Source organism: Eschrichtius robustus, chromosome 14 (genome assembly GCF_028021215.1).
Source record: "Eschrichtius robustus isolate mEscRob2 chromosome 14, mEscRob2.pri, whole genome shotgun sequence".
NCBI lineage: Eukaryota > Metazoa > Chordata > Mammalia > Artiodactyla > Eschrichtiidae > Eschrichtius > Eschrichtius robustus.
In genome coordinates this window covers 27,448,598-27,474,955 of record NC_090837.1, presented here as the reverse complement: position 1 = coordinate 27,474,955, position 26,358 = coordinate 27,448,598, and the positions used below count along the sequence as shown (strand labels likewise).

General features: G+C 47.2%; 1 protein-coding gene across 2 annotated transcripts in view; it reads left to right on the top strand.

Moving 5' to 3' along the window:
* DGCR2 (DiGeorge syndrome critical region gene 2) overlaps window positions 1-26,358 on the top strand; it is a 72,066-nt gene that overhangs the window by 38,002 nt on the left and 7,706 nt on the right. The window contains exons 3-7 of one of the 2 annotated variants that reach the window (XM_068562562.1): window positions 10,003-10,128; window positions 10,836-11,046; window positions 13,165-13,241; window positions 14,611-14,787; window positions 23,514-23,717. In XM_068562562.1, coding sequence (XP_068418663.1) covers window positions 10,003-10,128; window positions 10,836-11,046; window positions 13,165-13,241; window positions 14,611-14,787; window positions 23,514-23,717 — 795 coding nt within the window. Of the gene's footprint in view, window positions 1-10,002; window positions 10,131-10,828; window positions 11,047-13,164; window positions 13,242-14,610; window positions 14,788-23,513; window positions 23,718-26,358 lie in introns of both variants that reach the window. The other variant, XM_068562561.1, reaches the window with a different exon arrangement.

The following is a 26,358-nucleotide window of genomic DNA, read 5'->3' as shown; positions in this document are numbered from 1 at the left end:
ACCAGTGCTGTGGAAGGGCCCAGAGGCCCTGGGAGCCCTGGAATGGGGAGAAAAATAAAGTGAGTGAAGCTGGGAAAGAAAAAAGAGAGTAAAGACTCAAATAACTAAAATAAGAAATGAAAGTTGAGGGGACTTCTCTGGTGGTCCAGTGGTAAAGAATCTGCCTTCCAATGGGGACGTGGGTTTGATCCCTGGTTGGGGAACTAAGATCCCACATGCCACAGGGCAACTAGGCCAACGCACCACAACTACTGAGCTTGCGAGCCTCAACGAGAGAGCCCACCTGCCGCAAACTGCAGAGCCCACACGCTCTGGAGCCCACGCGCTACAACTAGAGAAAACCCGCATGCCACAACTAGAGAGAAGCCTGCGCAACAATGAAAGATCCTGTATGCCTCAACGAAGATCCCACGTGCTGCAGCTAAGACCTGACGCAGCCAAAAAAAAAAAAAAAAAAAGGAAATGAAAGTTGGGACATTACTATCAATTTTACAGAAACAAAAAGGATTATAAGAGAGTACTGTGGGGGACTTCCCTGGTGGTCCAGTGGTTAAGACTTCGTCTTCCAATACAGGGGGTGTGGGTTCAATCCCTGGTTGGGGAGCTGGGATCCCACATGTCTCACGGCCAAAAAACCAAAACAGAAGCAATATTGTAACAAATTCAGTAAAGATTTTTTTTAAAAAATGGTCCACATCAAAAAAAAATATCTTTAAAAAAAAAAAAGAGTACTGTGGAGAATTATATGCCAACAAATTAGAAACATAAATGACATGGACAAATTTGTAGAAACACATAACCTCCCAAAAGAAAACTGCAGACTAATGTGCCATGAACACTGATGCAAAAATCCTGAACACGATACCAGCAAACAGAATTTAACAGTACATTAAGAGGCTTACACACCATGATCAAATGGATTTATTCTCGGAATGCAAGGGTGGTTCAAAAAACTAAAATCCAGGGCTTCCCTGGTGGCGCAGTGGTTAAGAATCTGCCTGCCAATGCAGGGGACACGGGTTCGAGCCCTGGTCTGGGAAGATCCCACATGCCGCGGAGCAACTAAGCCCGTGAGCCACAACTACTGAGCCTGCGCGTCTGGAGCCTGTGCTCCGCAACAAGAGAGGCCGCGACAGAGAGAGGCCCGCGCACCGTGATGAAGAGTGGCCCCCGCTCGCCGCAACTGGAGAAAGCCCTCGCACAGAAACGAAGACCCAACACAGCCAAAAATAAATATAAATAAATTAATTAATTAAAAAAAAAAAAAACTAAAATCTGTGTAATATACCACACTAGTAGAATGTAGGAAAAAACACATCATCTTCTTGATGCAGGAAAAGCGTTCGGCAAAATTAAACGTTCTTGGGGACTTCCCTGGTGGCGCAGTGGTTGAGAATCTGCCTGCCAATGCAGGGGACACAGGTTCGAGCCCTGGTCTGGGAAGATCCCACATGCCGCGGAGCAACTAGGCCCGTGAGCCACAATTACTGAGCCTGCGCGTCTGGAGCCCGTGCTCCGCAACAAGAGAGGCCACGATAATGAGAGGCCCGCGCACCGCGATAAAGAGTGGTCCCCACTTGCCACAACTAGAGAAAGCCCTTGCACAGAAACGAAGACCCAACACAGCCATAAATAAAATAAATAAATAAATATTAAAAAAAAAATTAAACATTCTTTCATGGTGAAACACTCAACAAGCTAGGAATAGAAGGAAACTACCTAAACATAATAAAGGAGGAACTTAGTGGAGGAAGAGGGGCTGGGAGTCTGCCGTCCCCTCCTTAAATAAAGAACCATGACTTTCAGCTGAACTGGTATCCCCCATCCCAGAGACCCCCTGTTTTACTTTTTTTTAGTAAATCCCCCGTGTTCTGCTAGGGTGAAGGGGGGGCAGGTTTCCTGAGCACACCATTGCAGGGGCTGGGATCTGGGTGTGTGGACTGCCTTCTCCCTGATTTTTTTAAAAATTAATTTATTTATTTTTGGCTGCATTGGGTCTTCATTGCTGCGCACGGGCTTTCTCTAGTTGTGGTGAGCGGCAGCTACTCTTTGTTGCGGTGCGCAGGCTTCTCATTGTCGTGGCTTCTCTTGTTGTGGAGCATGGGCTCTAGGTATGCGGGCTTCAGTAGTTGTGGCACGCGGGGTCTAGAGCACAAGCTCAGTAGTTGTGGCACATGGGCTTAGTTGCTTTGCGGCATGTGGGATCTTCCCGGACCAGGGATCGAACCCGTGTCCCCTGCTTGGCAGGCAGACTCTCAACCACTGCGCCACCAGGGAAGTCCCTGCCTTCTCCCTGATTTAATACGAGAAATTTCATATCCCCAGAAAAGGCTTGAGAGTAGTGCAGTGGACGCTCCTGTAGCCCTTACTTGCATTCATCAGCCATTAGCATTTTGCTACAGTTGCTTTCTCTATGTATATTTTTTTCTGAACCCTTTGAGAGTGTATTACAGATATGACATTTACCCCTAAATATTCAGCATCTTCTGAGAACGAGAATAATCCACTCTGTAACCACAGTAGAATTTTCACATGCAAGAAACTTACTATAACACTATTATCTTATATATAGTCCATATTGAAATTTTTTTCAATAGTCACAAAAGTGTCATTTACAGGTTTTTTAAACTTTTAAGTCCAGGATTTGGTCAAAGGTTACATGTTGTATTTTCTTGCCATCTTGCTCTGTCCTTTAGTCAAGAGGTGTCCCCAGCCTTTTTATTTATTTATTTATCATTTATTTATTTTTTATAAATTTATTCATTTATTTTTGGCTGCGTTGGGTCTTCGTTACTGCGTGCAGGCTTTCTCTAGTTGAGGCGAGCGGGGGCTACTCTTTGTTGCGGTGCGTGGGCTTCTCACTGGGGTGGCTTCTCTCGTGGCGGAGCACGGGCTCTAGGCGCACGGGCGTCAGTAGTTGCAGCATGTGGGCAGTTGTGGCTTGCGGGCTCTAGAGCGCAGGCTCAGTAGTTGTGGCGCATGGGCTTAGTTGCTCCGTGGCATGTGGGATCTTCCCAGACCAGGGCTCGAACCCGTGTTCCCTGCATTGGCAGGCAGATTCTTAACCACTGCGTCCCCAGGGAAGCCCCCCAGCCTTTTTAAAAATTACTGATCTTACGTGACATTGACATACTTGAAGAGTCCACACCAGTCGGTTTGTAGAATGTCCTTTAGTTTTAACTTGTCTGTTTCCTCATCATTAGATTCAGGTGAGACTTTTTTTTTTTCTTTTTTAAGCAGGTCATGAAGTGTCAAATCAAGGGTCACATGAGGTCATTTTGTCCCATTATTGGTGATATTATGTTTGATCATTTTGTTAAGGTAATGTCTACCAGATTCCACTATTGTAATAGTTTTCCCCCCCTTTTGTAATGAAAAGTAATCTGTGAATAGGTAATGAATACATAATCTGTGGAGGGGTATTCTAGGTATTACCCAACTGTTTTAGCTTATACTGATGATTCCTGTCTGAATCAGTTATAATAGTGGTAGTTTAAAATGGTGTTTTTGTTACTCTGCCATACGCACTACACTTTGCAAATGATATTATTTTATAAAGTGCTTTCCTGTTTTCTGGCACTTGAAGATGTTCCAGGCTCATCTTGTACTTTTCCTGCCCTAAACCTGGAATCAGCCATTTCTCTTAAGGAACCCTGCTACTTTCGGTGAGGAATGGTACTTAGAAACCAATATCTGAGTGTTAGCTGGGCTCATCCTTGCTTCTAGGCACTTTCCGTGGATAGCGCAAGAAAACGTTTTTTTTAAATCATGAGTTCGTATTTGCTGTACCTCCGATTCTAATCTAGATTTCCTCCTCTCCTCCCCCATCTCATATTTGTACCTCCCTTTCCCATAGTAAGAACCTGGTTCCCAGCACCATCTGTATATGTACTCATTTGGCCAATTCTAAAGTACACATAAAAGAGTTTTGGAATTACTGCTCCTGTACCACGGCCAAGAACAAACCTACTAACTAAATTCTAGGATTTCTTCTCAGTTCTTTATGATGTTAGACTGTGTTGCACTGAGGGGGTACAGTCATTGTCTAGTCAGAAGCCACCAGATTCATTCCTGGTTTTCTTCTGCGTGATGTGTTAACGTCTGAATGTTTGCATTCAGTTTTAGGACTTTGCCTCCTCATCTTCATTTATTTTTTAATTGAGATATAAATCATATACCATAAAATTTACCCCTTTAAAGTGTACAATTTCATGGGTTTTAGTGTATCCACAAGATTAACTGATTTTTTTTTAGAATATGTAAAACATTAGCAAGATTCAAAACTCATAACTGTATAAAAACATACACTTAGAAGTTCTATTTCCCTTTACCTGTTGCCACTCATATCCAATAGGCCACTAGCTTGATTGGTTTCTGGCCTGTCTTTTCTGAGTTTTGGGCATTTTTTTAATTACAAAAATAAGCAAATATGTGTATATTTTACTACTTGTTTCTTTTTCTTTACCCTTTCTTACATTAAAAAAGTGTCTTACTGTGTGTACTTTTTGCCCTGATTTTTTTTCTTTTTTAATTCAGTAGAATATCCTTAAAATAACTCTGTATTAATTCATAAAGTTGTTTTTTTTTTTTAATTCTTTCTTACTGCTATATTGCTCTTCATCTTAGGAATGTACCGTATTTTATTTAGCCAGTCTCCTATGTGTGGGCCTTTAGGTTGTTCTCATTAGTTTGCTATTAAAAATAATGTCACAGTAAGTAACCTTGTGCATATGCGGGGTTATGGGGGGGGCTTTTTTGTTTTGGAGGGGGTTTTGGAGATGTATCATCAGTGTAAATTCTTAAATGTCGGATTGCTGGGTCTAAGGGTCATTGTATATAGTTTGCAAATTCCTTACTTTGCCCAGCTGCTGGCCTAGGATTTAGCTTTCTAGGCTCAAATAAATTTGGAGTGATTTACTTCTAAAATAAGACAATTTTGAGACTGACAAATGCTAAACTGAATGGGGTACTGGGACAGCGGGCATAACCAGGCATCTTAGGACGTGTGGTCACCTTCTCTACATTATCACTTGTCCTTCTGTTTTCCAGTTTTTATTTTTTAAATAAATAAATAAATTTATTTATTTATTTTTGGCTGTGTTGGGTCTTCATTGCTGCCCGCGGGCTTCCTCTAGTTGTGGGGAGCAGGGGCTACTCTTCGTTGTGGTGCGCGGGCTTCTCATTGCCGTGGCTTCTCTTGTTGTGGAGCACGGGCTCTAGAGTGCAGGCTCGGTAGTTGTGGCACACGGGCTTAGTTGCTCCGCGGCATGTGGGATCTTCTCGGACCAGGGCTGGAACCCATGTCCCCTGCATTGGCAGGCGGATTCTTAACTACTGCGCCACCAGGGAAGCCCCCATTACTGTTGTTTTACTGTGGGTTTCAGAGAACGAGTGTGTTTGTTCAATCTGATATCTTTAACCAGAAGCTTCAAAAATGTTATTAATCTGGGATTTTTATACCCAGAGAAATCAATGATACATGAAGATAAAATAAAGAAGTTTTAGATATGAATAGACTCATAAATGTTGCTATACCCTTTCTTAGAAAGATGTGATCTTGTAAAAGGAGAGGGTTAAGCAAGAAAGGAGATGACCTGGGGTCCAGGAAACAGGGTCCCAGTGCAGGAGGGTAGCAAAGTGGACCCGAGGATCACAGCCAAGCCCCAGCCCAGAGAGCAGCCCATTCAGCCTGGAGCTGGAAGGTAGGCAGGGATTCCAGGAGACAAAGTGGAGCCCGGTGGCTCTGACACAGTGTTTTGAGTGTTTAAAAGTTTTACTGTTAGCCTTTGTTATCTGCTGTAGTAGCTGAAAAAATCAGTGGTTGATATACAGAAAGCTAAGAAAATTTTAAAACTGATGCAAATATTAACTCCAGGAAAAAAGAAAGTTGTTAGAGGATCGAAATAACCTTAGTATGCTATTTGGTTCACAAGTGAAGAATACTTACATTATTACATTATTCTACTGACTTTAGTTTTGAAATTGATGCTACTCTGTTGGGAAGGTAAGAGTATATGTGAGCTAAGCCTGCACCTGCCTGACCTTAAGTCAGTGGGTAACATTTAAAATTGATAACACTAGAAATAGCAAGGTAAACCTGTTATTCGGAAATACCGACATAACTATCAGAAGAAATAAGTAGAAATAAGTAATTCTTTTTAAACTACCAGAGGAAGTAAGAAAAAATAATTTTAAAACTATCTGAAGAATTTTCTGTGGGAAATGGGATTAGGAGCAGGGGGCTGGGGGAGGGGAGGCGGGATTTCTATTTCATCCTGTGATGTACGTACCTAAGAATTGAGAAGACCTTGAGTGAGGAGCCCCACTCAGGTCAGTCTGCTTCTGCCACAGCTCTCCTGGCAGCTGAGAGCCGTGGCCACAGGTGGAGTGTGCCTGGGACTGGTGGCTTCAGCTCCTGTCCCGGGCAGTAGCAGAAGGTACAATGTCCCTTCTGTGAACTTGTGCCCTGAGACATTCATGGACCTAGGAGCCGCAGGAGGAAGGCAGATTTTGAACTTGAAACTTATAGGGCTGTGTTTTTGCAGTTAATCTCTGTGTACCGCATGTACTGTCCACATGGGTATAAAATGGGAAGACAGAGTGCTCATGTTGGCGTGTCCCTGATGGAACAGGGACAGAGATGGTGGTCCCTGGGGCTCCCCCAAACCATCAACCTTTAGCCCAGTGAGATCCCCCTGAGCAACGTGACTGGCCCCAGCTGTGGGGAAAGAGAATCAATTTAAAGAACGTGTTCAGCGTAACGGAAATGCTATTAGTAACTGTATTTCCTGGCTCTCTGGTTTTAGAAATCCTGCATTGGTTAGCAAGTATTGGTTAACTTAGAGACATTTGATTTTTGACCATGATTCTAAACCTGTTTGTTGTGAAATAGGACAGTGACATGTGTCCCGACAGCTCAGAGCACTGAAGAGGCTCCAGTCTGTCCTGCCCTCTCCCTCATTCGGAGACGTTACAGGCTCATCTGGACAAGTTTTAAGTTTCTGGAAACACAAATTAGAATCACTCACATTTTGTCCTTTATTTGCACATCATCTTCTTTTCCGGCCACTTGCTGTTGGGAGCAGCAAGCAGGACACTGCCTGACCTGACTCCTGACTCAGTTTCCCCGTTGGACTCGAGGCCTCCAGCTCTCGCTGCCCTGATCCCCGAGGTCACACGAGGGTCCTGAGGTGGGACACTTCTGCTCTGAAGCAGGTCTGTCACGGCCTTGCCTGCCTCCCCATCTCAGACATTCCCTCTTCCTCGGATTTTCAGTAGCGTTTCAGCCAGGTCTCCTCCTCGGGCTCCCATTCTGAAGTCCGGGGAGGGACATCTGAAGAGAGAGGAGCACTCCTTCGGAGAGGTCAGGGCTGGGCTCAGGTTGGGTTCCAGGCTTGGACTCATCCCCGTCCCCACCACAGGGAGTGAAAGTGAGACCTCCCACTAAGGGGTCAGGGCCACCTGCTGCCGGGTGCCTGGGACAGTGCCCAGAGCTGCTCTGGGGTGTCTGCACCCTGAAACCCGCACTCTGGGGCTGGCTGCACACCCTCCAGCTGGCCACCGCGCTGTCTGTGGGGCTCAGAGGAAACTCCTTATTGTCAGAGGTGGTCCTAAGAGGGCTGTAAGGCTGCTGATCCAGTGAACTCTGCCTCCCCCTAGCCACCCTCACCTCTTGCTTCTGGCCCCCAGGACACTCAGGGGGCCTGTGTCTGTTGGTGGGTTTCGGTGGCAGCATGTAATGGACATTGAATAATGAGTGATGAGGGGATGGATGTGGGCGTTTGGATATGAAGGAAAATGGAGGAAAGAGGAAGGCTCAGAATTGCCGCCTGAACCACAGAGAAGCCTGCTCATCACAGAGCAGCGTCCTCCACCGCCACCAGGCTTTCTGGTTACTTTACTGTGCTGTTTCACCTGCCCCCCCACCCCCTCCCCGGGCTGCAGATGGCTTCACTGCCGGCCGCATCCTGGCCACCTGGTGTTCGGTGTCCCCGGTAGAACCGGTCCTTTTCTTTCTCTCCCCTCTGCCCTAGATTCCTCGTCCCTCTGTGAGCAGTTTGACCGGTTGTATACCAGGTGCCCAGGTGCTGTGCTTGGTCTGGGGAAGAGGCCAAGACCAAGTGGAACCACAGGTCTTGCTCGTTTGAGCAGGCAGAAGGGAGGTGTGAAGTGCAGGCGTAGTGAAATATGCTTCAGCTACACCCAAGCTGGTCTTCAAGCTTGTCCCAGGCATGCTTGGTTTTGGCCTTTGCCCAGGCTGCGCCTCTGCCAGGGAGCCCTCTGCTCCCCTCCCTCCTTATCCCTCAGCCCAGCGGGGATCTGCCCACTCCTCTGCCTGGTGCCCTGGAGGGACGGAGGCAGGGGCTTTGCAGTCTCTCCTCCGGGGAGCGGGGAGTGGTGGTGCCCACATGTGTGCACGGGGCACCCCAGTCCCAGAGAGCTGAAGCCGCCCCACCCAGGGCAGTGTTTGAAGAGGGCAGCTTCTCCTCTAGGTCTTTTGCCTGTGGTCCAGCTTATCTCAGGCACTGGGAACACATTTTATGTGTTAGAGTGATTGGCAAGCTGATCCCATCACCTGCCTGGGAAGGGACTGTGGTGGAAACTCTGAGGAAATACTCTACTGAGTAGTTAGTGGAAGAGGGACAAAGCTGCTAGGGTCTCAGAAGGACACACATGTGCTTCTTCTACAAAAATTAGAAAATGCAGGCAGCCCCAGCTTGGAACCTTAGGAGTTGTGGTAATTAAAGAAATTTATTCACAGATGCTGAGCAGCCATTGAAAGTGATCTTCACTCACTTAAGAATATGGAAAGCTATTTATAGTCTTCAGCTTGCAGAGCAAATCATAAAATAGTGCTTGACGTGATCCCAATAGTTTTAAGGATTTGTGTAGAAAGGAGAGATTGGAAGGGCAGCAACCTCTAGAATAGTACAGTTTATCTGTTTCGTCTTTTCAAACTTTTGTATTTCTCAAATATTTTACATTGAATATGTGTTATTTTATAATGGGAAAAAATAAAGATGATTTATTAAATAAAAACAGTGTCAGGGAATTCCCTGGCGGTCTCCTTTCACTGCCAGGGCCCAGTTCGATCCCTGGTGGGGAACTAAGATCCTCTGCCCGCAGGTGGGGGAGGTGGGGACCGCCTGTCACCATGCCCTGCACCGCGCCACGCCACGCCCAGCGCCACGCCCCTCCCGGTCCACTCCCACGCCCCCGGCCTCCTGGCCTGAGGTTGTTGAGCCAGCTGCAGGCAGGTGTCTGTGGTGTCTGTGCAGCTGTGCAGACCAAGTTCGTCGCCTGTGCTGACCTTGTACCGGTATCCTCCACCAGGCGCCCCCCTGCAGGCAGAGCGCAGAGGCCCCTCGGAAACATAGCCCCTGACTCTCTCCTGCCTTGGGTAAATCTCCTCGCTTCTCTGGGTCTCCTCTCTCAGACCTGCGAATTACCCTTGGACCACCACACATAAAGCTAGCATTCTTCCTCACCCTGAGCTTTCTGGTCACACTTTAACCATGCTCCAGGTCTGCTACACACGAGGGCCTGTGCCAGGTGCCCTGACCCTGGCCTTGAGGCTGAGAGAGGGGCCAGCAGGCAGGGAGGGCCACACACAGCTAAGAGGGGAGGCTCCAGGCCAGTGGGGGAGCAGCCTGGGCTCTGCAGAAAACCCCCTGGGGCCGGGGCTGCTGGAGGGTGTTAAGCAGGAGTAGCTGACCCTGTGATGTGCCCGCAGTAGCCTGTTAGAAAATGCAACTGAGAGTCCCCATTTCGTAGTCATAATGAAAAATGAAGACTGCCCAGGCATAATTTTCAGCAAGAAGCTCATGTAACCCATTTGGCACGAATGGCACGTTTTAGAGTTCTAAAGAAAGCCTGAATAGATGGAATCTGTGCTGCCTTCTCCCTGCCCTCCCAACCCCCCCGCATCTGACTGCACCGCGGTTCACTTTGGTGCCTGGCCCCCATGAGCAGTGTTGACAGCCACTCTCTTTCTGCTTTCAGAAGTGATCGGGGAGGCGCGTCCTTACCATGGGAAGGAGGCTGTGGATCTGAGGCCGGGGCGGGCTCGAGGCGGCGACCCCACGCACTTCCATGCCATGAACGTGGCACAGCCCGTCCGCTTCAGCAGTAAGTTGCAGACCTGCCCTGTTCGTGATCAAAGGCTCACCCCCCACGTGGTCCCTGGCTCTCCCATGCCACTTGGCTGTGCCGGGGTGTCCGCCTAAAATAGCCCTTCAGGGCCTCCTTTGATGGGTGAAGCTGCACAATGACCTGCCCAAAGCCACCCAGCCCGAGTGAGGAAGCCATGACCTGAACCGAGGCTCTGGAACCAGACTGCTTTTTTTTTACGAGGTGGTTACCTTTTGGGGCTGAACTGTACCCACCCTTTTGTAGGTGGCTCTCCCTCTGTTTAAAAAAATTTTTTAAATAACTAGTTATTTAATGAACTCTCTACGATATTAGTATTTTAAAAGAACAAAATAAATTTAAGGAAAATTGAAAGGCAGAAAAACCACAGCTGAAACCCCCTCCTGAGTAGACATGCTTAGGTGTGGTGATGTAGTGGGAATGCTCACACTGCCAGCCTGAGGAGTTCTACCGGCGCTTCAGCCACTTTAGTCAGCGAACTCAGCAGCTGATCTTGACTGCCCAGCGGCTACGGCCTCATACAACTGGGAGGCTCATGGTCTTGGAGGCAGAGCTCCCCTGTTGAGCCTCAGCTTCCCCTTTCTTGGGTGGTTTCTGAGCTGCTTAGATGCAGCATGTACAATTGCATTTTGGAGTGAGGATGCTAACTTGGGGGACAACTCCCCGCCGTCCTTCATGTTTCCTAGGGAAGTGCCCGACAGGGTGGCACCACTACGAGGGCACGGCCAGCTGCTACCGAGTCTACCTGAGCGGGGAGAACTACTGGGATGCCGCGCAGACCTGCCAGCGCGTGAACGGGTCCCTCGCCACCTTCTCCACTGACCAGGAGCTGCGCTTCGTCCTGGCCCAGGAATGGGACCAGCCCGAGCGGAGCTTCGCGTGGCAGGACCAGCACAAGTGAGTTCGGGGTGGGGCCCGGGGCCTGGGGGGTGCCAAGGCCTGCCTAGCGTGATGGCCTCCAGGACGTGACCTCTGGCAGCCCGCAGCAGCCCTGCCCCCTGGAAGCAAATGGAGATGGGGGTTTAGGGTAGGTATTGCGATGGGGCAGAGTCTCTCAGAGGGGCAGGGATGGGCTGCCACCTTGTGTCACCTTGGGCCAGTCCTTTTCGTTGGTCCCCCTCTGTGGGTTCTGCTGCAACTGCAGGGGGTCTGGGCCTGTGTCAGGAGGGGCTGCTCCACATGGGGCTTCGTAGGCCTGGCTCGCAGGCCGTGCAGGTAGGTGGGGGGATCCTTCTGAGAAAGTGGGCTCTGCCAGGCCCGTGCTCAGTGCCTTCCATGGGCCCACTCGTTCAGTCCCCCAGACAACACAGGGCCCAGGGTGGTGACCAGGGCACGTATTAACTGCGGCGTGCCAGGTTCCAGCCCAGGCGGTCTGGCTCCGGAGCCTGGCCTAGACACCCAGGCTCCGCAGCATCAGAGAGCAAGCATGGAAACTGGCCAACTGCCGGCCTCTCCCAGGCCCGGCATTCAGGGGGCTTTGTTCTGGGATCAGATGTGTGCTGAGGACCCCTTCCACACTGCTGGGGCCGGCAGTGGATCACAGGGTCACCATACTGCCGGTGCTCCCTCTGCACGATGGCAAAGGCTGCCACACTGCCATAGGAGTGCAGTGACCATGGCAGGTGGAGGCTCCACCGTTATGCCCTGTGAGCTTGGCAAATCACCAAAGTGAGAAAGATAACTCCCAGCTCACTGGGTGGTTGAGTCCTTGGAAAAGGGAGAGGGGTGGGGATGTGCCCTCAGGATGGGCACATGCATGGTGGGGGCTGGAGGGGCAGAGTGGCACCCACGGCAGCCGGGGACCCACTGATGGACATCTCCAGAGCTGGGAGGCTGGGGTCGGGGGCCCCTGAGTGCTGTGCCGAGCACACTCGGGAGCATCTGCCAGGTGGGAGGCTCCAAGGGAGGCAGTGTGTACTCATAGGGGTTGTCTTTTATTGAGGTGTAATTCATATGCCGTAAAACTCACCCCTCAGAGCATACTACTCTTTGGTTTTAGTGTATTCACAGGTTTGTGTCCACCAAGAACTAGGTTGATTTTACTTAGAATGTAAAAGCTTTATTGGATCAGCTAATAAGAAGAGTCTTGGCAGGAGTTAACCCGAGATAAAAACTTTTTCTGACTAGTGAGTTTATTATTTAGAATTTTAACGCATTTTATTAAAACTAAGTATCAAAACTTTCAAAAATCATTAATGCCTTTGAAGCTCAATATCTTAAAGGTTAGTGTAACTATTAAAAATGCACACATTGGGCTTCCCTGGTGGCGCAGTGGTTGAGAATCTGCCTGCCAGTGCAGGGGACACGGGTTCGAGCCCTGGTCTGCGAAGATCCCACATGCCGCGGAGCAACTGGGCCCGTGAGCCACAACTACTGAGCCTGCGCGTCTGGAGCCTGTGCTCCGCAACGAGAGAGGCCGCGATAGTGAGAGGCCCGCGCACCGCGATGAAGAGTGGCCCCCACTTGCCGCAACTAGAGAAAGCCCTCGCACAGAAACAAGACCCAACACAGCCATAAATAAATTAAAAAAAAAAAAATTAATTAATTAATTAATTTTTAAAAAATGCACACATTCAGGGACTTCCCTGGTGGCACAGTGGTTAAGAAGCCACCTGCCAATGCAGGGGACACGGGTTTGAGCCCTGGTCCGGGAAGATCCCACGTGCCATGAAGCAGCTAAGCCCATGTGCCACAACTACTGAGCCTGTGCTCTAGAGTCTGTAAGCCACAACTGCTGAGCCCACGTGCCACAACTACTGAAGCCCTCGCACCTAGAGCCCGTGCTCTGCAACAAGAGAAGCCACCACAACGAGAAGCCTGCGCACTGGAATGAAGAGTAGCCTCCGCTCTCTGCAACTAGAGAAAGCCTGCACACAGCAACGAAGACCCAATGCAGCCAAAAATAAATAAATAAATAAGTTTATTTTTAAAAAAAAGAAAACATGCACACACTCACACGGTGGTGCCTGCTTCCCCCTGTCCCACTGAGGTCTCCTGCCATCTGTCTTCCTGCAGGTTGTGGGTCGGCTACCAGTACGTCATCACTGGCCGGAACCGCTCCTTAGAAGGTCACTGGGAGGTGGCATTCAAAGGTAAGGCTTCCTGGTCCTTCAGAAGTGTTGTTGGGCTTGAACCTGGGGGGCGTCATCCTGACAAGGGCGACTGTTGCCAGGCTCTCCACTCCAACCTTCTCCCACCCGGGTGCCCGGTGCGGGGCTGTGTGGAGGATTGGGCCCCAGACCCGGGGAGGCTGTGATGGCCCAGCCCCGGTCAGGCCCTTCCCCCAGGCCCAGGTGGGGCTTGGCCTCCTCTGGAAGCTGTGGTGGCTTCTCCCTTGGCCATTTCTAGACCGTCCACCCTCGTTTCAAAGTCCACAACTTTAATTGGAGCATAAAAATGAGCAGAGTGTGCAGCGGACATGAACTCAGGCCAGAGAGGGAGGGACAGGCTTCCTAGGACAGGGAAGGTCAGAGTTAGAGTCCAAAAACATCCTGGAACCGTCAGGCAGGTGGAATTAAAATAGATCGTGTATGTGAGTGTGAGCGTGCATGTGTGAGCGTACGTGTGTGTTGCTTTAACTACCGAGGTGACATCAGGAGCCGTGTGAGCAGCTGCGTTCCCACCTGCCTGTGGTCACCTGTCCCATTGCCCGGGTGCTGGCAGGTTCCTCCACCTGCCACCCGAGCCACACGCCTTGCCTTGTCCCTCCTTGGGCCTCTCCTGTTAGGCTGCTCCTTGGGCCTCTGGCTTGAGCTTGGGGCCAGTTCCTTTTCCCAAACACATCCCAGTCCTGCTGTTGATGTGTCTCTGAGGACAAGTGAGGGCTGGTGAGCCCGGGGATCCCGGGCAGCTTGCTCTGTCACCTCCCTGTGGAAAGTGAAGGGACGTCGCGCTCGGGCAGAGCTCACCCGTCTCCCAGCCTGGGGGACCTTGTGGCAGATGGGCGGCCGTGTCTCCACACAGACCGGTCAGGGCCCCGGGCAGTGGCTTCCCCCCGAGCGGCACCCCCTCAGTCCTCAAAGGTCCCGCTGGAGCATCCCTGACCTGTACTCCTGGAGTATGAGTGCCTGTTCCTATTTCCCGGTGGAGTAGTTGACTCGGAAATGGCCATTAGGTTTCCAGGCTCAGAGTCATAGCATGCCTGCAGAGGATCATTCTAGTAGGTTCTCACCTGCCCTAATCCCAGCTCTTGGGGTGAATCCCTAACCCCAGCAGAGGGTGCCAGCCTTTAGGACAGTGCGGACACTCCTGGGCACACTTGTGGTCCTGACACTGTGGTCGAGGAGAGTCCACAGCTTCTCACTGGCTGAGTCCCTCTGGGGAGGAAGGGGCGTCTTTCTCCTTCCTGTGGGCACTGCCGTCCTTGCAGGGCCTCTGACGTTGCAGTAACGTTTCTAAGCGTGCCTGCCTCCCTGCTCCCCGGCTTGCTGCCATCGTGCTGTGACACTGTCTGTCCCGCAGGCTCCTCAGAGGTGCTGCTGCCCCCGGACCCCATCTTCGCGGCGGCCACGTCAGAGGGTGATGGCGTGTTCTGCGCGCAGCTGCAGTGCTTCCACTTCCCCACGCTCCGCCACCACGACCTGCACAGCTGGCATGCCGAGAGCTGCCATGACAAGTCCTCGTTTCTGTGTAAAAGAAGTAAGCGCACATCTGACGCTGGGAGGCGTCCCGTTTGGCCATGTAGGCTGGGCTGCAATGTCATCCCTGGGCCCTCATCTCCCCGCAGGACAGAGGCCCTGCCCACCCCGTGTCGTTAGGAGTCGGGATGACAGTGGTGACCAGAGGACCTGCCGCATCTCGTGGTGTCCCGGAGCCTCGGACTCCCTTAGTCACCTCCCCCTGCTCTCCGCGGGTCCTCCAGAGGCCCTCACTCTGCTTCTCTGTCAGCCCCGTCTGGGCCGCTGCCCTCCAGCCTGTGGTGTCAGGTCTGTTCTGGGTCCTCTGCCAGCTCGCTCGCCCACGTTCCACATTGAGGTTCTTCCAGCCTCAGGGCCACGCCGTGATTGTGCTGCCCGAGGGCAGGGCTCCCTCATCTGTCCCCTCCGGGGACCATCCTTGCCTTCCCTGCTGATTTGTCGTGGGTCAGGGTTTCACAGGGGCCAGAGCCTGGTTTTGGACTTGGCCGTTGGTCAGTCCTTGCATGGGCACCATGTCATCACATTTATAGGAGCTTCGTGAGAAGTCCTCCCAGCTGGTGGGCTCCTCTCCTGTCCTCAGCCATCGTGTTGCCTGTTGTGGACCTTTTCCTCTTCTGTATGAATTTGGGGATCAGTTTTCTGAACTCCCTTATTAGGTGTCTATTAGAGAATAGACTTTCTGTTTAGACATTTTTGTGTTTTCTTTCAAATCTCTTTTCTCTCTTTAAAACTTCTTTACTTTTTCTCCCTGGTGTTTCTTTTCTTGCAGCTTCACTTAGAAGTGGTAGTAATGAGCATTCTTATCTTCCCAGCCCAAAAGGGATGGCTTTTAGTGTTTCAGCATTAAATGTAAGACTTTCTCTAGGACTTAGAAAACCAGATACCTTTATGAGGCTAAGGAAGTACCCGTCTAGTCCTTGTTTGCTGGGAATTTTTACATTACAAAAATGTATTGATTTTTATATTAATGCTTTTTCGGCATTTATTGGGAGTGTGTGGTGTTTCTTCTTTACTGTTTTACATTACTGCCTTGTTTATATTATGTGATTTTATCATTTACTCTTTCACATTAATAGATTTTCTCATTTTAAACCATCCTGGTTTTTGTATGTATATTGCCAGCTTTGGTTTGCTGATATTTTATTTAGGATTTTTGAAACTGCTTTAAGAAGTGAGCTTAGCCTCTTACTACCATTCCTTTTCCACGTGCTGCTTGAATAGTTTTTGGTATCACATTTGTATTAGGTTTATGAAATGAGCTGGGAAGCATTCTCTTTTACCAGCCTCTAAGTCAGTTTGTACAAGTTGGTGATAATCTTGTCCTTGTTTGATAGACCAACCCTATAGGAGCATCTGGGCCCAGGGGCTAGGGAACTTTCTAACTTGTTACTTAGATATCATTCCACACTTAGGGAAAAGTTACTAGAATGATACAAGGAACTTCCTGTCATACGCCTTCTACACAGAATCACCAGTTATTTATATTTTGCCACATTTGCTTTATCATTCTTTTCTGCCTATTTTTCCTAAATCTTTTGAGAGTAAGTTAGAGATACTGTGCCCTTGAGGCCTAAATACTCAGTGCGTGTTTCTAAGAACAACAGCATGTTCTTATATAACCACAGCACAATTATCCAAACAAGGACGTTTGATCTAGACGCAATACTGCACAATAAATACTACACAACAAACACCGCACAACAATCTGCAATTTGTTACTCTGGTGTTATCAGTTGTTTCAATAATGTGCTTTACGGGTTTTCTTTTTCTTGGCCCAGGATCCAGTCCAGAATCATGCATTGCACTTAGTTGTGGTGTCTCTAATTTCCTTTTGGTCTTTCTGTTTGAGTAATTTCTATAGACCTGTCTTCGAGTTTACTAATTCTTTCCTTGGCTGTGTTGAGTCTACTTGTGAACCCACTGATGGCTTTCTTCATCTTTTTTTTTTTTAACATTTCATTTCTAGCATTTCTGTTTGATGCTTACGGTTTCTCTCTGCTGAATTTCCCATCTTGTATGTTGTCAACTTTTCCACTAGAGGTTTTCGCATATTAATCCTACTTGTGTTAAATTTTCTGTGTGTTAGTTCCTTCTTCTGTGTCATATCCGAGTCTGGATTTGATGATCGTGTTGTCTCTGGAGTTTGGTATTTTCTTCTGGTTTGTCGTGTGCCTTGTCATATTTTGTTGAAAGTCAGCGCCTTGTGTAGGACAGTAGAGGGGAGTCCAGTCATTTTGGTGCCTGGAAATAGGCTGACCTTTCTTCTGTGGGCCTTGGATGTAGTGGGTGGAGGGGTCTGTCTCAGCAGGAGTCGGGCTGGGCTGTGGCTACCTTTATGCATCTGGTTTGCTACAGGGCTCTTCTTAGTGTCTGTTCCAGCCTCTGCTTTAGGTTTTCCCTTTGGGCCCCTCTTCAGGGCATCTGTCCTCAAGGCCTCCCAGCGGCATGGGCTCCTCAAATGCTTCCCCACTTCCAGCTGGGGTTGTGGATCCAGCAAGGGACTTTTCAGTGGTGCCCTGATGGCTCCAGGTGTGCTCGGATTGGATGTGGTTGGTGTGGGAAGCTGGAGGTCCACAACCACTAACATTTCTAAAGTTTTTTCATTTCAATAGTGTTGTATAAATTGAACCATATTGCTATGCATCCTTTTGGGATTGGCTCTTTGCCCAGCACAGTTCCAAGTTGTTACACGTGTGTCTTGTCAGTACTTTGTTCCTTTTTATTGCTGAGTAGCATTTAACCAGTCACTAACCTGTTGAAGGACAGCTGAGCCGATTCCAGTTTTTGACTGTTACAGTTAAAGCTGCCATAAACATGTGCACACAGGTTTTTCTGTGAATGTAAGTTTTCCCTTCTCTGGGATAAATGCACAGGATTGCAGTTGCTGGGTTGTATGGTAGTTGCATGTTTCATTGTTTATGAAACTAGCGAACTTTTTCAGTTCCCACCAGCCATGTAAGAGTGACCCAGTTTTCTCCACATCGTGGCCAGCACTTGTGATTTTCACTGTTTTTAATTTTTAGCCATTCTGATAGGTATGTAGTACTACCTCATGGTTTTAATTTGCATTTCCCTGAGGCTAATGATGTTAAACCTTTCCGTGTGCTTATTTGTATAGTTTCTTTGGTGAAATATCTGTCCATGTCATTTGTCCATTTTCTAGTTGGATTGTTTGGTTTTTCTACTGTTGAGTTTTGTTTTTTTTTTTAATTTATTTATTTTTTATTTTATTTATTTTTTTGGCTGCATCGGGTCTTCGTTGCTGCGCGTGGGCTTTCTCTAGTTGCAGCGAGCAGGGACTACTCTTCATTGCGGTGTGTGGGCTTCTCATTGCGGTGGCTTCTCTTGCTGCGGAGCACGGGCTCTAGGCACGTGGGCTTCAGTAGTTGTGGCACGTGGGCTCAGTAGTTGTGGCACATGGGGTCAGTAGTTGCAACATGCAGGCTCAGTAGTTGTGGCACACGGGCTTAGTTGCTCCGCGGCATGTGGGATCTTCCCGGACCAGGGCTCGAACCCATGTACCCTGCATCGGCAGGTGGATTCTTAACCACTGCACCACCAGGGAACTCCCTACTGTTGAGTTTTGAGAGTTCTTTATGTATTGTAGGTTCTAGTTCTTTGGCAGATGAGTTTTTTACAGGTATTTTTCCTATTCTGTAGCTTGTCTTCATCCTCTTCACATGGGCTTTAACAGAACAAAGGTTTTTAGTTTTGCTGAAGTCCAGTTTAACAATTCTTCCTTCTATGGGTCACTCTTTTGGTGTCAAGTCTGAAAACTCTTTGCCTAGCCTTACATTCTGAAGAGTTTACCTTGTGTTGTGTTCTAAAAGTTTTACAGTTTGTATTTTACATTTGAGTCTATGATCCATTTTGAGTTAATTTTTTAATAAGGTGTGAGAATTAGGTCAAGCTTCATTTTTTTGCTGTGGATGTCCAGTTGCTCCGGCACTGTTTGTTGAAAAGCTGTCTTGCCTCCATTGCATTTTGTGCCGTTGTCAAAACTTAGTCAAGCATGTTTGTGTGGGTATATTTCTGGGTCTCTATTCTGTTCCATTGAACCTTCTGCATTACCACACTGTCTTGATTACTGTAGCTGTATAATCAGTGTTGAAATCAGGAAGTGGTTCCTCCCACCTTATTCTTCTAGGTCAGGATGGTTTTAGCTGTTCTAGAGCCTGTGCCTTTTCTACCTAAATTTTAGAATAAGCTTATCTGTCTATAAAAACCTTGCTGGGATTTAGATAGGAAGTGTATTAAACCTATAGGTCAATCTGGGGAGATGTACATCTTTACAATGTTGAATCTTCCAATGCACAAACATGGTATGTCTCTCCATTTACTTAGATATTCTTTTATTTCTTTCATGAGCATTATGTATTTTTCAGCAAACAGATCCTCTACATGTGTAAGTATATATCTAAGTAATTCATTTTCTTTGGAGCAGTTGTAAATGTATGTGTTTTAAATTTTGGCTTACATATGTTTATTGTTAGTGTAAAGAAATGTAATTGGTTTTTGTATTTTGATCTTGTATTCTGTGGCCTTGCTGAAGTCACTTATTCTAGGAAGTTTTTTGGTAGATAGCTTGGGATTTTCTATATATACAATCATGTTATCTGCAAATAGAGATAGTTTTATTTCTTTCTTCTAAATCTCTGTGTCTTTTACTTGTTTATCTTGCCTTACTGCAATGCCTAAAACTCCCAGCACTGTGTCGAATAAGAATGATGAGAACAGGTATCCTGATCTTATGGGCAATGTATTCACTCCTTTTACCATTAAGTATCATATTAGCTATAGGTATTTTGGGCAGGTATTTTTTATCAAGTTGAAGTTTCCCTTTATTCCTAACTTGCTAAGAGTTTTTATAAATATTAGATTTTGTCAAATGCTTTTTCTGCATCATTTTTTATGAACATATGGTATTTCTTCCTTAGCTTATCGAGATGGTGGAGTACGTTGATTTTTAAATTTTTAAATTTTTATAAATTTATTTTATTTTATTTATTTTTGGCTGCGTTGGGTCTTTGTTGCTTTGCGCGGGCTTTCTCTAGTTGCAGCGAGCAGGGGCTACCCTTCGTTGTGGTGTGCGGGTTTCTCATTGCGGTGGCTCCTCTTTGCAGTGGCTTCTCTTGTTGCGGAGCATGGGCTCTAGGTGCGCGGGCTTCAGTAGTTGTGGCTCGTGGATTGTAGAGCACAGGCTCAGTAGTTGTGGCACACGGGCTTAGTTGCTCCACAGCACGTGGGATCTTCCCAGACCAGGGATCGAACCCGGTGTCCCCTACATTGGCAGGCAGACTCTTAACCACTGCGCCACCAGGGAAGTCCCTGATTTTTTTAATATTAAACCAGATTTACATTTCTGGAATAAATCCCACTTGGTCATAGTATATAATTCATTGAGTACAATGTTGAATTTGGTTTGCTAATATTTTACTGAGGATTTTTACATTTAAGTCCATGAGAAATATTGGTCTGTAGTTTTCTTTTTTTGTACTGTACAGTTTTGGTATCAGGGTAACACTGACCTCACAAAATGAGTTGAGAAATGTTCCACCCTCTTCTGTTTTCTGGAAAAGATTATATAGAATTGGTGTTAATTTTTCAAATATTTGGTAGACTTCTCCAGTAAAACCATTTGGGGACAGCTTTTTAATTATGAATTCAATTTATTTAATGGTTATAGGACTATCAAGATTATCTTATTTCCTCTTCAGTGAGTTTTTGATAGTTTGTGGTTTTCAAATAATTGAGCCATTTCTTCTCTAAGCTTTTGGATTCATGAGCATTGTGAAATAATAACAGTTACACAGGCTGTCCTTTTGACATGTCTGCATCATTCTTTGAGCATTTCCAAGTTCATCTTGTACTCTCTGGAATCATCCTTGGAGGACCTGAGCACTAGTTAATGCTCATTGCTTTTATGCCCTTTCAATGGACAGAGCTAAGACGTGTGTGTGTGTGTGCACGTGCGAGTGCGTGTGTGTGTGTATACATGTGAGATTTTTAATACTGATTTAGTTCCTTTAATGGCTGTAGGCGTATTCACATCTCCTAGTTTTCTTGAGTCAGTTTCGGTAAGTCATGTGTATCTAGGGCATTGCTCATGTAATCTAATCTAAATAATAGCTTATGATTTTTTTGAAGCATTTGTATGTCTGTCATTGGGCTCTCCTTTTGTTTCCTGATATCATTTACGTACTCTTCCTTTTTTCTTGATCAGTCTCACTGGAGGTTTGCCTCTTTGATTCATCTTTATGAACTCCCAGCCACAGGGTTTTTATACATCTGGTAGCTCAGGCTTGTTGGTGCTCTTGCTAATATCTTTTTTGGCTGCATGATACATCAATTTTTGAAAGAGACATGTTATAATCTCTCACTATGGATGTTGATTCATCCATTTTTCCTTGATACTCTCTAATTTTAGCTTTATCTTTCTTGAGACCATGTTGTTGGGGACATAAGCCATTATAATTATTATATCTTCCTGGTGAGTTGAACCTTTCAATCATTAATTGAACCTCTTTTTTACCCATAGTAGTTTCTGTTTGTTTTACTTAAAGTCTCCTTCTTTTCCAGTGGTAGCTGTAAAATGGTGTTCCCCTGACCCCTCCTCAGGCTTGATTAATTTGCTGTAACAGCTCACAGAACTCAGGAAACCTGTCTACCCACTAGATTACTGATTTATTGTGATGAGGAGACACATAAAGCGAGGTCCCCAATGAAGGAGCTCTGTTCTTGGGGAGCTTGGTGCCCAGCACAGCGGCCCACAGAAACGGTCTGGTTCCATGCCATGGAAGCTTTCCAAAAAGGGCCAAAAAGCTGTCCTTTTGGGTTTTTATGGAGGCTTCATTATATAGGCATGATTGATTAAATCGTTGGCCGTTGGTGATTGATTCAACCTCCACCCGCCCCTACCCACCCCTTCCCCAGAAATCAAGGGATGGGAACCAAAAGTTCCAACCCTCTGATCACAGGGTTGGTCCTCCTGGCAACCAGCTTCCAGAAGTCGCTTCATCACAGAACAAAAGACTCCTGTATCACTCTCTGCACTTAGGAAATTCCAAGCATTTGTGAGCCAGGAACTGTGGGCGAAGACCAAATGTATATGAGAAGTGTATGTTGGTCATCTGAATGACCAAATATATGCTTCTTCTAAATCACACTGTCACATACTTCTGTGAAACTCCGTTCTCTTTACCTCTCTTTGCAGCATGAGTACTGCATACATCAGATCTTTTAACGTTAAAAACCCAACACTACACAGTTGTAATTGCTTTACCGTCTGCAGCCGTTTCCTTTGCCCAGTGCAGCTTTGCTTCCACGTACCTCTTTCACTGTCACTGGCACATACATTCCAGGTATATTACCTTTCCATATGTTATGGGCCCAACACTACACTATAGATATATTATTTTATACATTTGCCTTTTAATTAAGTTGAGAGAATAAAGGAGGAAAAATACGCATTTATACTGTCTTATAATTACATAATTGCCTTTTCTAGCACTTTTTGGTTTTTTGTATGGATTTAGATTACTCTCTGAGGGTCACCTGCTTTTTGGCGCAGAGCTTCCTTTGGTGTTTCTTATCCTGGGAGTCGGAAAGCACAAGTTCTCTCAGGTTTTGTTTACCCGGGAAAGTCTTCATATTTGAAAGGCAGCTTTGCTGGATGGAGAACTCTTGGTTGACAGCTTTTCCTCTGAGCACTTAGAATTCATTATCCCACCGCCTTCTGGCCTCTTGGCAGTAAATCTTACTGGGGTTCACAATAAGTATTGTGTCATTTTTTCTTGCTCTTTTTAAGATTTCCGCCCTCTCTGACTTCCCGCTTTCTCTCTGTGCCGTGTCTGATGTGTTAGTTCTTTGTGTTTATCCTACTTGAAGTCCATTGAGCTTCCTAGATGTGCAGAATTTCGCTTTGCAGTGAATGTGGGCATCTTTGTCCGTTGTGTCTCCAGATGGTTTTCCTGCATCTCCAAGGGCTCTGCTCATTTTCTTCATCCTTCCTCCCTCTGTTCGAGCAGGAACAGTTTTATGTAAGTTTCTTGCCCTGCACGCTCCTGATTACATGGGTTACACAGATTTGACTCCAGTCAAGTGTGGCACAGACCCAAGGTCTTCTGCGTCTTCTGCGAGTTTTCCTAGATGTCCCTACCCCACTGAGAGACCAGAACATCTCCTTCTCATGTCCCCGAGGAGAACCACGCCCCCGCCTCAGCCCTCATGCCCAGCATTGGGCGTGTCTCCTACCCGCTTGAGGGCCTGCGCCTTCACCCCCTCTTGTCTCGCACCAGCAGTTCTTCCTCCTCTGGTCCCAGTCGGCTTTGCACGAATTCACTGTGTGTCTCAGGTCCAGTGGAACGTCTCCCAAGGCTCATTTGAGATACATTCTGATGCTAAAAGGGCTGGTACTCGTGACACCTGCATTTTATAATGGAGGGAATCTCACATGTAATGTGCTTAGGCACTTGAAAGCAAGCGCTTCTCCCCGGGCTCTCTGTCCCTGCTGTCTGCTCGTGGCCAGGTATGCTGAGCAGCGTGTTGTCCTGACAGTGTGTCGGGCGGCCTCTCAGCCCCTCCCTGTGACCATGGGCAGACCCACCACCCTGGAAGGGGCTGCTCCAGGTCCATCTTGCCAACTCCTCTGCTGTCATGCTGGCCCAGGCCCGGGTGGGGAGTCAGGGCTCCTCTGGCTGGTGACCCACATATCTCTTCCTATTGCAGGTCAGACGTGTGTCGACATCAAGGACAACGTTGTGGATGAAGGGTTCTACTTCACCCCCAAAGGAGACGACCCGTGCCTGAGCTGCACCTGTCACAGAGGGGAGCCCGAGATGTGCGTAGCTGCCCTGTGCGAGCGTCCCCAGGGCTGCCAGCAGTACCGCAAGGACCCTAAGGAGTGCTGCAAGTTCATGTGCCTGGACCCAGGTGAGATGGCGAGCTTGGCCTTGCGTGGGGGTGCGTGTTCACATGGCAGCTGTGACCAAGGGCTGCAGGCCTGTCTCCTCTCCTGGTAACACTCAGAACTGGCTTCCATCGTGGTCCCCATTGGAGCTCTTCCTGTTTCTGAGTGTGGTGACGTGGAAGGTGATGACAGTTTCTGTTGCTTGCCATTGTCAGTCTTTACTGTTAGAATCTTTAAGAAAAAGATTAAATATTACCCACAGTTTTGACATAAAACTCCTCCCCACTCGGTGGTGACTCACGGTGGACGCCAGGGGCCATGTGGTTTCTGGGTGACCCTCCTCCTTCCACTTCTGATAAAAGAGCAGCGGGTGGGACTGTCCTTTCAGCCCTTAGCACAGCAACTCATGCAGCTGATTGTTCTCCACGCCAGAACAGCTGGCATCTCCCTGTGAATTCAGGACCTCAAGAGAAACGTAAATCAGAAGCATGAATTTCAGTGTGAGCGACACGGGCTTGTGGGCCCCACAGCGGACGGCTTGGGCAGGGCCCATGGAGGGAAGCTGGAGCCGCATGTGAGGGCCACACACTGAGAGCCGTCCTGCTCCCCAGGGCCATCAGGGGAAGCCAGACAGCGTCAGGCTGGCTGAGGCTCGGCAGGCTGGGTGCTCTGGCGTGTATCCCAAACCCGTGTGGCTGGCTGTGGTGCATGCAGAGGCCATGTTTGCGAGGAGCCAGCAGGGGACATGGAGCTGGGGTGCGCTCAGGCCTCCCCGTCCCACAGGGTAGATTTTACGCACTACTGAAGGGCACGTGCCTGCAGACGTCTGACAAGCCAGTTGGGTGCCTGCCAGGTCTCCTGCGCCCCAGCCACATCACTCCAGCCTCCAGCTTACTCGCCTTCCACGGGAGTCACATGCTGGCTTTCACAAGTCTCTTCACCTGGATTCCTGGTTCCATTTCTCAGGAGTTGACTTCTGCTGCCTTGACTCTGTCCAGGCTCTGTAAGAATGACCAGACATATACAAGGGTGACTCATCTGTGGGCATGCATGGCCCATGGAGCCCACCCAGCTCTGAGGACTTCTCAGCAGACCACGGCCTTCAGGGCATCTGGGCAGGATCAGAGCTGCCACAGGCCTCTCTCCAGTGCAGCCAGAACAGCCCAGTCAGGGCCTCACCCTGCCCCACACTGTGGCCTTGCTTCTGCAGCCTTCTGACTGCCTCCCAGGCCAAGCATCCTCTCCTGGGAACTGCCCACACTGCACCAAGGAAAGAGACACCAGGAAAATATCTCCTTCAACAAGGCTAGGACGTCTGCTCTCACCACCATGTTTGGGGTTGTATGGGAGGTCAAGGGCAATGTCAGAAAAGGCATCCAGACCAGAAGGGAAGAAATGGAATCATTTCTTGTTGTAGATGATCTGATTGTCTGTGTAGAAAATCCCAGAGGATCTACAAGAATGTTACTAGAATTAATAAATGTGTTTAGTTTAGCAAGGTCTCCAGATACAAGGTCAATATGCAAAAATCCATTATGTTTATATATACTACCTGTAAAAAGTTGGAAATTGAAATTTTTAAGAAAAGTACCATTTATAGTAGCACCAAAAACCATGAAATACTTAGGTACAAATCTTACAAAATATGCACACCGTCTGTATGCTACAAATCGTTAAGACACTGATGAAAGAAATCAAGGGCATAAATAAAAGGAAAGGTATACCATGTTCATGGATCAGAAGACTCAATATCACTAAGAGGTTAATTCTCCCCAAATTATCTATAGATTCTGTACAGCACCAACCAAAATTCCAGCAGAGTTTTTTTATATACATTAACAAGCTGATTCTAAAATTCATGTGGAAAGGCAAAGGAATTAGAATAGCCAAACCAGTTTTTAAAAAGAACAAAGTTGGAGGATTCATGACACCAGATATAAAACTTACTATATAGTCATAGTAAGCAAAACAGAGTGATTTTTTAGCAAAAGAATGGACACACAGATCAGTGGAACAGAATAGAGAGTCTAGAAATAGTCTACACTTATGTGGTCAACTGCTGTTTAGCCGAGGTACAAAGACAATTCAATGAAGAAAGGATAGTCTTTCAACAAATGGAGCTGGAACAATTGGACATCCATAAGCAAAACAAAAAAATTAACCTTACACTACACTTCTTGCAAAATGGTCATACACCAATGTAAAACTTTAAATTATAAAATTTCTAGAAGAAAACATATGTTCTTTTATTTTTAATTTTTATTGGGGTATAGTTGATTTACAATGTTTTAGTTTCAGGTATACAGCAAAGTGAATCAGTTAGACATATACGTATATCCACTCTTTTTTTAGATTCTTTTCCCATATAGGCCATTACAGAGTACTGAGTAGAGTTCCCTGTGCTACACAGTAGAGTCTTATTAGTTATCTATTTTATATATAGAGTAGTGTGTATATGTCAATCCCAACCTCCCAATTTATCCCTCCCCCCCAACATATGTTCTTTTAAAATTAAGTCTTTTAAAAGAAAACAGGAGAAAAATCTTTGTGACCTTGGGATACGCAACATTTTTAGATCAAAAGCATGGTCCACAAAAGAAACATTGATAAATTAGACTTCATCAAAATTGAAAACTTCTGCTCATTGAAAGACCCTTAAAGAAA